This window comes from Cyphomyrmex costatus, unplaced genomic scaffold (assembly GCF_001594065.2).
Source record: "Cyphomyrmex costatus isolate MS0001 unplaced genomic scaffold, Ccosl1.0 scaffold121, whole genome shotgun sequence".
NCBI lineage: Eukaryota > Metazoa > Arthropoda > Insecta > Hymenoptera > Formicidae > Cyphomyrmex > Cyphomyrmex costatus.
In genome coordinates this window covers 87,539-101,176 of record NW_017275185.1, presented here as the reverse complement: position 1 = coordinate 101,176, position 13,638 = coordinate 87,539, and the positions used below count along the sequence as shown (strand labels likewise).

Sequence of the window (13,638 nt, the reverse complement as noted above, 5' to 3'; positions counted from 1 at the left end):
GCCGGAGAAACGCGGTACGTAAGGTACGTTTCTTCGAGAAGGATATGCGTTCAATGTATACTGATTTCAATGTATTGATACAATATATGGAGGATCTCTGAAACGGTTTGCGTAAAAAGTTGAAGTTTCTTTTGGAGATGTGGTGCCTCTTGAAAATTAATTGAATATGCTCTCTCCGTATTCTTCTGAAAATTTCAACATTTACTCTCAACACGCGCCGTTTGATCAGTTTTATTTTTTTGGTTGAAGTTTTATATTGAAATTATGGCGAACATCCTCTTCTTGAGAAACTGATTATTATATATATCTTAAAAAATCGAGTCACTGTAACGTGGGCAAATAAATCTGTGCAAGCTCGGGTTTTGTTCAGATGTCGTGGCGTGATAAATTTTCGTAACGCGTTTCGACAAACTCGTAAAGAAAAATCCTTTTGTGCCTGTTTCAGAAATTGCCGTCTTTTTTCAACAGCAAGCGAGTGGACAAGACGGACAACAATAATGCGAACAATTCTAACAGCACGAGCAACAACATCCACAATATGCCGCTGCATGAACCCATCAGCGCCACTTCCCCCGAAGTATACGGTACGTGAGAACTCTATGATTACGTGAAAATCGCGATACCTTATACGGCGCGAGTGTGGGGAAACGTGCCGGTCGTGCCGAGCTATCATTTAATACACCGTCGACCGAATTGCGTATTTAAGACGCCGCGGATACGCATATGAGCATACGGAACGCGCGCTGTTACGTTGACGTGAATTGCAGGCAATACAGGATTACGGCATATACGAGAGATATTATTCATATTCCTGGGAAAAGCGGTTCTCGGTTTACTTAGCGAACAAATAAGTACAGCTTTACACGGCTTTTTAAATAAAAATTGACCGCGCAAAATTAAATCGCAACATAGAAGTAGCGATACAAAATATCGTATAGCGTTCACAAAAATGCATAATTATACCTACAAAATGAAAGGAATGCGTCGTATGCTGGGGTATTCTTTTGATTTAGTAAAGATAATTATACATTTTTGCGACATTACATCTTGTATCGCTCCTTCTTTGCTTTGTAAATTAGAAGCCTGTCGATATTTTTTATTTGAAGTCGAGCGGCTTTCCGGAGCAGAAATTAATCAAGAAGAACTCATACGATACGTATATATACCGTTGGCAAAGATGTACCGCTGGTAACGAAAAAAGAATTTATGAGTCGTCGGAAACTTACATAACTCTCGCGAACGCCCTGAAATACGCAGCTGGCCTCATGTGTTTTTTCTTCGTGGAAAAAATAGCTGGGAGACTGCCCATGACGCCCCAGGAGGCGGTCAAGTATTACGGCTCTAGACTGACGGAATTCGAGCGTGCCGAGATCGAGAAATACTCTGAGATTTGGTACCTGGGTCTGTCGGCCCACAAAATCCACGGCGAAGAGGTCTCCTCCCAGAACGGCGGTTACGACGATGAAAACGGCAGTTACAACAAAGTCCTGCACGATCATATCTCTTACAGGTGAGAGCACCCGTTCGTCCTCTTTCGCCAAACCTCAACGCAACTTTCCCTCTACTCTTCTTAATTGTTATCGCCGCTCGCGCTTGATGTTTGTTTCGCCGAGTATACTAGCTAGCAATGGAATCTCGCAATTGCGCGCACTTGCATTCCGTATGTCGTTACTCTCGAGAGGAGAAATTACGGTTGACAGCTGCGCGCATAGTAGGGTATATCTATAAACATGCGCAAACTGTAATAAATCGCAAAACGGTAAGTAAAGATGCCCGCGATGACGAATTTTCTCCTCGCGTGAACGGTTAAACGGGACCAGCAATTATTATACAAGCGCGCTCTTCTTTTCACCTTTCTTTTACATCCCTGCTTGTCCACGTTTATTTACTCGCACGTGTGTAAAGTATTCAAAACTTGTGTGCACTTAGATACGAGATCCTGGAGGTGATCGGCAAGGGAAGTTTCGGTCAGGTGATCCGAGCACTGGATCATAAAACGGGACAACATATCGCCATCAAGATTATCAGGTACGTGGAAAAACGGTACCCTCATCTCGCGCGATGATTCAGATCGTGAGCTACGATCTGAAAAAAAAAAAAAAAAAAAAATTTTAAAAAAAAAAAAAAAAAAAAAAAAACATGGCGCATCCGCAATGAATAATGTCCTATACATCCGGCATTTTTCCGAACGTGTCCGCTTTCCGAGCATCGCGTCATTTAAACAGCGCGGCTTTCACTTGTTCTTTGCAGAAACAAGAAGAGATTCCATCACCAGGCTCTCATCGAAGTGAGAATCTTGGAACATCTCAGAAAGAAGGATTTAGAGATGAACTCGCAGCACAATGTGATACACATGCTAGAATATTTTTACTTCAGGAATCATCTGTGCATCAGTTTCGAATTAATGAGGTAGGTGAGCGATCAAGCGAGATAAACAGAGTCGGGCTGTGAGAATTTATTAAACGGAAATTAAATTTGTATTACAGCTTGAACTTGTACGAGTTAATCAAAAAGAATAATTATCAAGGATTCAGCCTGAGCCTAATTCGTCGTTTCGCCAACTCGTTAATTAGTTGCCTGAGACTGCTCTACCGAGAAAACATCATTCACTGCGACTTGAAACCGGTGGGTAAAACCCATCAAGAAGCACTAATTTTTTCTTCTCGTTAAACCAGAGTGTCTCATATACATTGTTATATAGGAAAATGTGCTGTTGAAACAACGGGGGAGCAGCTCGATTAAAGTCATCGATTTCGGCTCGTCGTGTTATAGTCACCAACGCGTTTACACGTACATACAGTCGAGGTTCTACAGGAGTCCGGAAGTGATTCTCGGTCTTACTTACGGTCCACCGATCGATATGTGGAGTCTGGGCTGTATCTTAGCCGAGCTGTACACGGGGTATCCGCTGTTTCCAGGCGAGGATGAGATAGAGCAGCTTGCCTGTATAATGGAGGTCCTCGGTCTGCCACCGGAGCACATTATCAATCATGCCTCTCGTCGCAGGCTCTTCTTCGGTAAGTTATTAATATCCCCGAGTACTGAAAATTCTGGGGGCAAAAGAATCCCCACTAAAGAAGAGGGCGTGCCGCGCGCACTATAATACTCAAAGAACCGGGTTTTAAATAATTGCAGATCAGAAGGGAAGTCCGCGATGCGTGACAAACAGCAAGGGCAAGAAGAGATGGGCAGGTAGTAAGAACCTCTCAATGGCGCTTCGGTGCTCCGACATTCTCTTCGTAAACTTCGTTAGCAGATGCCTCGAGTAAGTTCCTTATACAATATGCTGTATTATATTCTCGCGTGGATTTATTATTCGAACATTCTATTGTGCATCGACGAAATTGATTTACGATATGTTTGAAAATCTAAAGTTTTTACTTGATACATCATTTTATGGAAACTCAGGGAATGGAAGAGTTTTCATAATAATTAACCCTTCGTTTTAATGTGAAATTTTCACCCTTTATCCGTAATCTCGATCTTCAGTACAAATTCTTACATTCGTCCGAACTGTATAAGAATCTGAAAAAATTCTTAAGTACTCGCGTAAAAGCTTTAACAATAAATGTTTACTATCAGAAGGATCGTATATTACTTATCTTTTATAAATTTATCTATATCAGAATTTATAATAAAAAGGATCGTAACTATATTATTATTATTATTTTATTGTGCATAAAGATTAGAGAAATTGTGAAAAGGGTTGGAGGGTTAATAGATAATAAAAGGAGCTCCCGTAAAGTTTTTGAATCTTACAAATTCCCTATTTATGAACTTTCTATTAAATGATTACTGATACTATCAGGTGGGATCCAAAGAAGCGTATGACCCCCGACGAGGCGATGCGTCACGATTGGTTAACTTCGTCGTCGTCTTCGCACATGAGCTCCTCTTCATCGGCGATAACTTCATCGACGGTGAACGCGAGCGTGAATACGACGACAACGAGCGTGGAGACGCCGCGGGAATCCGCGCACGCTCCACAGACGGTGAGCGTGACTGTGAGCGCACCGCGGCAACGAGCAACGACGATGGAGGACCCACCGTATACGATGTACCGATTATATAAAGGTCGCAAGTATGTGCAGAAGGTCTCTACAGGTACCGACGGCACCGATAACGGTAGTGGCTTGATGGTGAAGAGCAAGCTGAACGGCAGTGCGAGCAGTCACGCCCTGGCGAGCAGTACGCAGACAGCGACATCGAGGCACGCATCGACCGGCGACATCGTTGCGAGTCTAGATCCGAATCTCGACGACTCAGGCACGTTCCTGCCGCCGATATTGTGAAGTCGGGTTTGTGCCAGCCACTTCTAAACGGGCTATTCGCGTATCGATGCGACTCGCTCTTTACACTGTGTGCGTAGATGTGTATCACTCGACATATGTCAAGAGAGCGGGTATAATTAATAAAAGACGCGTATAGAACTGGCTGGCCGGTGTTACCGTTTCTTGATGCCAAACGGCTAATTAAACGCAGAGTCTCGGCATGTATCGAGCTATGAGGCCAAAATGACGATCTGACGACGGGAGAAGAGCGTGCAGGCATGATGACGAGCAATATAGCAATCGCGTGATCGATTCGCACTCCCGAGGACTCTGGCGATCTAATATCACTCAGGTAATCGTATCGAACTCGCGCGCGCGCGCATTATCGTAGTTATTCGCGGAAAATATAGACCTGTTATAGGCCTACGATGATAATACTAGCAATTGTTAGTGTATACCAATCACATTTCGACATGGACCATCGTACCTATTTGGTTCGAATGTTGTTTATCTCACGCCTATATGAAGTGCACGATTAACAGATGACGAGATCTCGGCCGTAGCTGTAATAAAAAATTATTACAATGGAATAGAATGCGTAGTTTGCCTTGCTGTCGACGAACTGTAAGACAGACGATTCATCGTCGAGTTGTGTATTTTCGATTAAATTTTCGGTATAAAAGCTCGTACATGTGAATGCAGTCGGAAGATATAGTAGCATCATATTTTAGATAACTACGCGAGTGCAAGCGGCGCGATATGCGTATCGTGGCAACGACGATAGAGGAGCTTAATTGAAGCACGTTATGATCAAACAACGATTCGTCCGACGTATCGGAGATTACCATCGAATTACGGTCGCGCCGAGAAGACCTGAGTCGTTTGAGACCTGTGCCGCCAACACACAGGGGTCGCGCGATTAATAACGAAGCGTCAAGGCGAAGAGAGTAACATTTACAATACGTGAAGCGTGCCCCAGTTTAACGAGGCCTGAGTAGTCTTATTGTGATATTAAACTACCACTGTCTTACTTAGATCTCTCTGATATTAAGAAGTAACGATCGCTAATATAATAATTTCAATTTACTATTAATCATTATTTTCTTATTATCTATAATAATCGCTATATCGCTACTATTACCGCAAAGATATAGCGGCATACGAGTAACGAGGATTATCATCGATATAATGACAGAGTTAACACTACTCATATACGTAGGAATGTACAGATTTTAATTACGCGTTTTTCAAGTCCCGGAGCAGAGCAGCAGCAACATGCTGGTTACTATGGATACGTTAAAAAAAAAAAAAGGAGCCTTATAATTTTCGGTCATTTTCAATGAATTTTTAGTGATTCCTTATTACACCGCTCTTCAGTCATCATTAATCGTCTGCGCGACGTAACGCATGCTTTATTACGTTGAAATTGATTAATGTTGATTAACGCCCCGTGAGATTTCTCTCCGCCTTCACAGTACTACCTATTTACACGTTGCTCCTGGCATTATTCCCTGGCATTAATTAGCGATTTATAATTTTGACGCGCCCTTTCGGAACCATCACGAGCATTTTGCGATATGCAGAGGATTTGACAAAAAAAAAAACCTATTGTATAGTATTATAATGTTAGGCTACTTTTAGACTTGGTAATTGTTCGATGTGCCCGTACCCATTCTAAAGTTTCGCAAAACACGAGTTCATAATAATTACATTATTATGACGTTAGAAACGTGAGACGCGTCACGCTCCACCGTTTGCTGCTTTCGAGCTTCCACCACGGAACGTTATCTTCCGTTTTTACATGCTTCTCTAATTCTTAAAGGCCCTATTATACGTACGACACCATCAGAGGTCCTACTAAAACTGTAATCTGTATTTCATTGTCACGGCCGAAAATTGAAGCAGATATGTGAGAATACTCGCAAATTATGATCGCGTCACAAGAGACTGAAATGAATTATTATTTTATATTGCTAACGGAAATACACATGGCGAAATTGTTCCTAATGTTCGTTCTGCAAAAATCGATGTGTCGCCTTACTTTTATTACACTTTTAGCGAGCTCGTTGAGTTCTTTTGTGAAGCATATTGTTTGATTTTCGCGGAAAGTTATCGAACGTCTCACGATAATCGAAACGAATAATAAACTTGCCGTCACACAAACGGTCTCACTTTAACCCAAGAATTTTTAGGACAATTAATATCGTACCAATCTCGTAGTAATATCGCGCGACATAATCGGTGAATGGCCAATAAACGCGAGCGGATGTATATTATACTATTAAGAATTATATATATAAATATATTATTCGTATGCGGCGAATCTGCCCGAACGAACGACTGACGAAGTAGTGCATATTATATATGATACATGATTCTTACAACTTGTGGCGGGTTCGTAGCAGTCACTCTCGAGTAATTACGTCAACGTAACGACGATCATCACGAAGTCTCGGGTATGCATTTCGTTCGATTACTCCAAACGAAAAAAAAAAAAAAGAGAGAAAAAGAAAATTTGACGAAGATAATGTCTATGAGGCGACGATTTCTAGGGAACGGGAGTTATATCAAATTCTGTATAAAGACGTGACTGTGTATGTGTGTGTATGCGTGTATGCCTGTGAGAAAGACTTATCTCGGAGAGAACAAAAGAGTGCGAGAAAGAGAAGGTGTGTGGCGTATGGTTATGTGCACACATATATCTATTACATAAATATATATATACCATTATACACATGAGATGAGGTAATGCGCAAAACGAGTTAAGTCTAGGATACGATAAAGGACAATTAGAAGAAGTGCGTTCGCAAAGAACACGCGCGACTCCGTCTACGGAATCCCTGCCCCGGCACCTCGGAAAAAAAGAAAAAAAATACAAAACACCGTTCAATTGTACAGTCTTAAGTTTTTAGTTGTGTTCACTATTGTATACAGCGGGATCAAATTATACTATCTGTATAAACTGGACGGTTGTATAAATCTGTGTGACGTGCATCATCACTTATACAGAGACCAACACACGCACACTCGATACGCGTGTGTCGCGCGTACGTCGTAAAGAAACATATGAGAAGCATGTTCGTATACTGCGAAAAATACACGTTAGTGATCGGCTTAGCCTGGCGTCAGTTACCTCGATTCAAACTGGGTTTGGTCCTTGTCTTCTGGGAAGGACAGAGGGATCGCTTAAACGAATTAAAGACCGATACCGGCAAAGCTGGGACTAAAAAAAAAAAAAAAAAAAAAAAAAGAGGCAAGGCATGTACTATTTCAATACCATCCGAGAAAATCCGTGTCCTTCGACTGAAAACTACTTGACTTCGCACCTGGTCAATTCGTCGTTCGCGAATGAATAGTCGTTGCGTACGCCGCTATCTCTCCATACTGCGCGGACGGAAAAGGGAGACAGTCGCTTTTTCTAGTCCAGGATGTAACGAACGTGCTCCGAATGTACACACACATCTCACTTGAACGCGATGAAGAGAAAAAAAAAAGAGAGAAAGAAAGAGAAGAGTTTCCTCTGGCTTCAACGAAGGAATGTTCCGCGCGGCGTATATCCGTTAAGTCAGTGTGCAACTAATTAACGAATTTTAACGACGCGATTAGACATTATCGAATTAAAATTAAGTATAACGCGTGTGCGTGCGTGACCCTTCTCCCCTTCCCGCAATGGACAAACGCGTCCGATGAAGAGACCTCTGCGAGGCGTTTATTGCGAAGAGCCATCGTTGCGACAACCGAGCCTCATAGATCATCCTAGTAGGACAATCATAGAGTTACGCGTTTGTATTTGACGCGCTAGTAAGTTTTTCATTAGATGATAGAGACGCGAGCGACCACAACGAGAAATTATCTCTCGCTTGAGAAGCTCGTTAATGCATGAAATGCTCTTGTGGGCGTATGTGGCCACGCACGCGCGTCGCTCTTCTAAGCTCTAAGAGGAGCTCTCGGTACGCGCGAATCCGCACGGAAGTGAGAATATATCTCGCAAACACGAAGAGAAGTGCAGGAAGAGCGATTCCGATAAAAATGTGGGAGCGAGAGTTCATACAGTGATTTGTAATCTGGCGTTCAAATTGCGGATGCTTGTTATAAATGTGTAAGTGCGAGTTCGTCAATTTCTGCCCAGACTTAACTATAGCAAACGAGAGAATTGCTAATAAATGATTATTATAATGCCAGTGTGTGTGTTGTGTGTGCGTATACATATATGCACACATACATATATACTGATACGATACTGAAGCATCATCTTTTGTATCATTTGTTCGTTTGTTTTTATCTTACTGCGTTTGTCTTTCATTATTAATGCAATACCAAGATCACTCGGTTTCGACTCGGTATCTTGTGTGTAAATATATAACTAATAAAAAATATGTACACAAATGCAACGAAAGTACGTTTTCATGACACATATCTTCCTTTTCCTTGCAGCATGTCTCCATATTCTTGTAGTGTTAAATACCAAATATCTATGATTTAAATAGTTTATTTTTAACATACTCATATTAAATACACCATATATATAAGATACAACGTAATATGCTTAATTTATCGATGAGTAAAAGATGTGTCAATATTCAGAACCATTGTTTATGGATAAACGACCAACTATTTTACTGCCAATTTAATTAGTGAGAGAATAGATGCAAGTTCTGAATACAACACAGACTTACGATATTAGAACGTTAAAAGTGAGTAGAGAACAAAAAAGACTGAATAAGTAACAAATATTTTTTAAAAAAAAGGACAATGTTTTAGATAGACAGAAGGCACAGGATGATTTAACGTTACATGTACTGCTTCTTGATATATGCATTCGTACTGAATCTGAATTCATTTTCTAATGATAGATGGATGCTACACATATTCTTCTAACGAAAATGTAAGATCGATGACACTGATTTAAATAACTGTCGGAGATCGTTGCATGCACGACAATATAGATAGACATACATGTCTACAATATAGATAAAATACCACAGCATATATGTATGTAATCTCAAAGTAAGTTCGTTCCATCACTTTTGTTTCAATGCTACCTCCGCCTCTCTCCTTTTTGAGTTTTTCTCTTCTCCTTTTTTTCTTCTTTTAATTGCTTTTGCTTCTCTCTAAAATATAAAACTATTTTAAGTTTCATATATTTATCTAATGTTTTTAAATCCGTATCTCAAATTGCAGATAGAAGATTGAGGATTGCGAATTGAGGATTATAGAATTAAACTAACTAGATAATTTTGATTTTAATCTACTTTGTTCTAATTGGTTGAACTTGGAGACCCTATAACAAAGTCTGATCACGAATGATTTTATCAAAATCTTACAAGAGAGAGAAAAAGATACATACAGTGGTGGTAGAAATAATAGATACACTAACTTATTTGTTGTTCTTTTTCGATTTGCAAACATATGTGTTAATGCTAGGTTATGTTACTTTTTTAGTTAAACGTCGAAACATTTAAAAACATGTTTATAAATAATCTCAGTTGACCTTTAGAATTAAGTAGGTAAATGCAGACGTTTTTCGAAGAATGTGATTTCGGACTGGCAGAAATAAGTACAAGCGGTTTTCTAGTTATTAAATTTTGTTCAACATTTTTATATTGTCAGAAATTATAAATCTATGTTTAATTTAGTATTTACCAAAATTATTTTGCGATAATCTTATTTACAATTGATGAAAAATAGGTCGATCGAAACATTGTACAGCTGAAAAGAAAAGATTGCAATAAAAAAAATCTTCATAAAAATGAAAAATCTCTCGGGGAAATATCTAAATTGATTGGACCGTCTAAAAATATGATCGCTAACGCCTTAAAAGCACGCAGCAGAATCTCGAAAAACAACGGAAGTATTTGACCGGCTACTACTTCGAAAATGCAAAGGTGATCCCCTTGCGAATTCTTTTACACTGAAGTAGCAAACTAATATCAATATCAGCAAGACAATTCGTCAAAGACTGTAAGATGCTAAATTGTGTGCTAGAACCTCGAGAAAAGTACCACTGTTAAGTAAAAAAAATATTAGATGGAGAGAGAGAGAGAGAGAGAGAGAGAGAGAGAGAGAGAGAGAGAGAGAGAGAGAGGGAAGCAGTGGAGAAATATTCTTTGGAGCGACGAAACAAGGATTAATTTGTTTGGATCTGATGGCGCATTAACTATGAGAAGGCCTCCAAATGCTGCATTTAATTGATCTGAATACTTTTTTCTATCTTCTGCACATAAAATTACGATTTATCTGCAGTGTACCTATTATTTCTGCCACCACTATATATATTCCATTTTTATCAATTAACTTGAATCTTAGTTTTTATCTTTTTCATTCTAAAGCTGTGTCTACAGTATTAGAACTTGGTTAGAGTTCTTGGACAACGTGTAGTTTTTATTGAAAAATGGTAAGTTGGCTATATATAACGAGAATTCGGATCGAGTTCTAGCACTGTGGACTTAAGAATTAAAAAGGATAAAGAGTAAATTAAACTGAGATAAATCTACATGATGGAAATGGACATTATTCAGTTGAATTCTGATCTCCACAATTTGCAATCTTCAATATATAGTTTGATACGTGCTTTAGTGTATCAATGCTACAATCATTTTACCTGTCTTCCTTGTCCTTTTCCTTTTTCTTCTGACTCTCCAGCTTGGCTTTTTCTCTTTTTTCTTTTTCTTGCTGTATGATAGTAGCTACATTCAAGTTCTTTTCGATTCCACAGTCTCCACCGCTTGCTCCATCCTCTTCCCCATCTCCTCCGCTATTATCTTCATCCGACATTTGACTGTATTGTGCTAGTATAGCCTCTCGTATCCGTCTCTCTTCCTCCGTATAGCTCCTCTGTGTCGTTGTGGGTAGACTCTGTGACTCCAGCATTTTTGCCAGTCTGACATCAACGTCTTCCATAGGTGCAGGTGCTGCGGCTACTTGCTCAGTTGGCAACCACTCTGCCCACGCGCTTAAGATTTCCGCTACATGTTTGCTGATATTATCTTCCTGCAATAGAAGAAACAAAATCTCTGTGAACTCTATATCGTACTCTTTCAATTCTTTAGAGTGGAATCTCATTTTAAAAAGTGAAAATTGAGCCGATCTTGAAAAGAAGTGGCTCAGTTTTCGATTTTGAGAGAGTGACATTTCACTCTTCAGAGAGATCCACTCTAAAAGTTTTAAAGCATAAAAAGCATTACGTAATTTCGTACAAGAATAAATTCTTATTCTTGTTCCTGGCACGTTTAAAAAAAATCTATACTTTCTTAGAAAAACTCTTATCTTTGATTCCCGATCTCAGTTTCCCGATCTTCGTGCTGTCGGTGAACGAAAACGACAGACAATTCCACGCGGAGGTAAGACTCCCTGGAGGAGAGCGTACGGGAGACGTAGACATGTACTTTCGGAGCACGAGCTCGCGGCTATTTCCGACCGGCTGACGACGCATAGCGGCGGCAGCTGCGCGTGTTCTAACCTCAACCGTGAGCAGCGCTAATCAACCACTCACCGTTATGCCCGCGAGGATGCTCTCGAGCGCCTCGGTCTTCTCGTCCTCGGACTCGTCACCTTCGAGGATGCCTCGGATATACGTGCCGAAGACACCTTCGTCCGTGTTGAGCGCCTGCAGCTTCTTACTGAGCCAGGCGTCGAAGGAGCTCGCCGTGACCGCCATCGCTCTCTCGTGCTCCGGCACTCACGCGGTTTTAACTTCACCGGTCGCCTGTTCGCGCGCGCTCCGACTGTCGTAGGAAGAACGGAAGGAAGAAAGGATGCAGCGTCGCCGCGATGTGACGCCTGATCGTCCGAGCAGTCACATCTTTCCGATCCTGGACGCGACAAGCCGGCGAACGGTCACCCGGTCAGCTCCACGACGGCGGCGTGGACATCGCCGTGTCGGAGCTCTCAGGCTTTATCCGTTTCTATGGCACAGATCTCGACGCGCGTAAGATGAACGTATATGTCACGCGTGCTCTTACATACGGCGTCGTGAATGCCGTACCGTTTCTGGAACACATTTCCGGAGCGTGCGCACCTTGACACTCACGCGTCGTAACTGCGCGCGCCTGTGTTGTGCCGTGTCGTACATTTTTCATGCTAGAACGTGAAAGAGAGAGTTTAATAACCATGTTGAACATTATATAATTCGTACGAGATGTAGAAAATGAACGTATCGGTGACTTTTAGCAAATTTCCATTTCTTTGAACGATATTAATTTCTTGAATGTATCATTCAGGATATTTCATTAATTTAGAATTATTTTCCGTCAGCAGGCAGAAAACTTCATGGTTACTTGGATTAAAATTGGCTGGGTTCAGCAGAGAAAGCAGCTTTGCACTATTGTAAATTTTTTTTATTACAATTAGTTTATACCAGAGTTGGGTAGTGCTAAATTAAAAAGTTAAAAGTTAAGTTAAAAAGTTAAAAAGTTAATTAATCTTAACTTAACTTAGTTACATTTTAGACTCCTAACTTTTTAACTTTATTTAGTTACATTTTATTAGTAACTAATAACTTTTTATTATTGTTTTTTTAAAGTTAAGTGTCAGACACAATACAAGCCATACGTAACGAAAGATACGAATTCCGGCCGGCTTGCAGCACACGATCAGCGCCTTCGCGAATTTTTGCACAAAACCTCAAACTCTTATTATAGAATCTGTACCTGCAAGTAGAGACTCTTTATTGTCCGCAAGGAGACACGAGTTTACATCACTGGTTCTAACTGCAGGATTTGCAGCTTGCAGTAGCTTATAGTCACTTGTAGTTTGCTGCTGCATTTATTCGGTATTCGGTTATAATAATAAGAGTTTGAGGTTTTGTGCAAAAACGCAATGAGTGTTGATATTGATAATATCATATATATATATTTATATATAAAACAGAGTATATACATGTGTATATATATAGAAACAAAACATTATAAAATATATATATTATTATAAAAAATATTAATATAATAAAATTTTGGATATGCTCTAAAATCTAAATAGTTTTTGTTCTATTGTCACTTCCGTTATTATTGTGACTGAAACCCTGAAATCATGAAAAAAAAAATTTTTTAACTTTTAACTTTTCAATTACATTTTTTTATTGACTTAACTTTTAATTCAATTAATTTCATTATACATTAACTTGTATCTTAACTAAGTTAAATTTTCAAGGTTGTTAACTTTAACTTAACTTAGTTTAAAAAAAAAAGTAACTTACCCAACCCTGGACTTTATACATTTAGATCCAGTGAGGAATTAAGAGAACAAGAAAAATGTATTTAAAAAAAAATCTTATTAATTTGTACGAAGCTGATGGTAGATTTTTTCAAGATCATCAATTAATTTTAACTAAAATCGCTAGTAAAAAGTGTTATTACTTTTTAATTACAAG

General features: G+C 39.7%; 2 protein-coding genes across 2 annotated transcripts in view; one reads left to right on the top strand and one right to left on the bottom strand.

Annotated features, from left to right (window-relative positions):
- LOC108779714 (uncharacterized) overlaps nt 1–7,525 on the top strand; it is a 111,871-nt gene extending 104,346 nt beyond the window's left edge. The window contains exons 4-11 of the mRNA XM_018547180.1: nt 446–584; nt 1,294–1,510; nt 1,930–2,028; nt 2,251–2,409; nt 2,487–2,625; nt 2,702–3,017; nt 3,136–3,265; nt 3,809–7,525. Coding sequence (XP_018402682.1) covers nt 446–584; nt 1,294–1,510; nt 1,930–2,028; nt 2,251–2,409; nt 2,487–2,625; nt 2,702–3,017; nt 3,136–3,265; nt 3,809–4,292 — 1,683 coding nt within the window. The 3' untranslated portion in view covers nt 4,293–7,525. The remainder of the gene's footprint in view (nt 1–445; nt 585–1,293; nt 1,511–1,929; nt 2,029–2,250; nt 2,410–2,486; nt 2,626–2,701; nt 3,018–3,135; nt 3,266–3,808) is intronic.
- Nucleotides 7,526–8,961: 1,436 nt separating this feature from the next.
- LOC108779692 (coiled-coil domain-containing protein 43) lies at nt 8,962–12,214 on the bottom strand. The gene is made up of 3 exons (XM_018547158.1): nt 11,764–12,214; nt 10,873–11,261; nt 8,962–9,382 (listed from the first exon to the last, which is right to left on the bottom strand). Exons 1-3 carry the CDS (start codon nt 11,926–11,928, stop codon nt 9,310–9,312), a joined length of 627 nt encoding a protein of 208 aa, XP_018402660.1. The 5' UTR covers nt 11,929–12,214; the 3' UTR covers nt 8,962–9,309.
- Between the last annotated feature and the right edge of the window lie 1,424 nt (nt 12,215–13,638).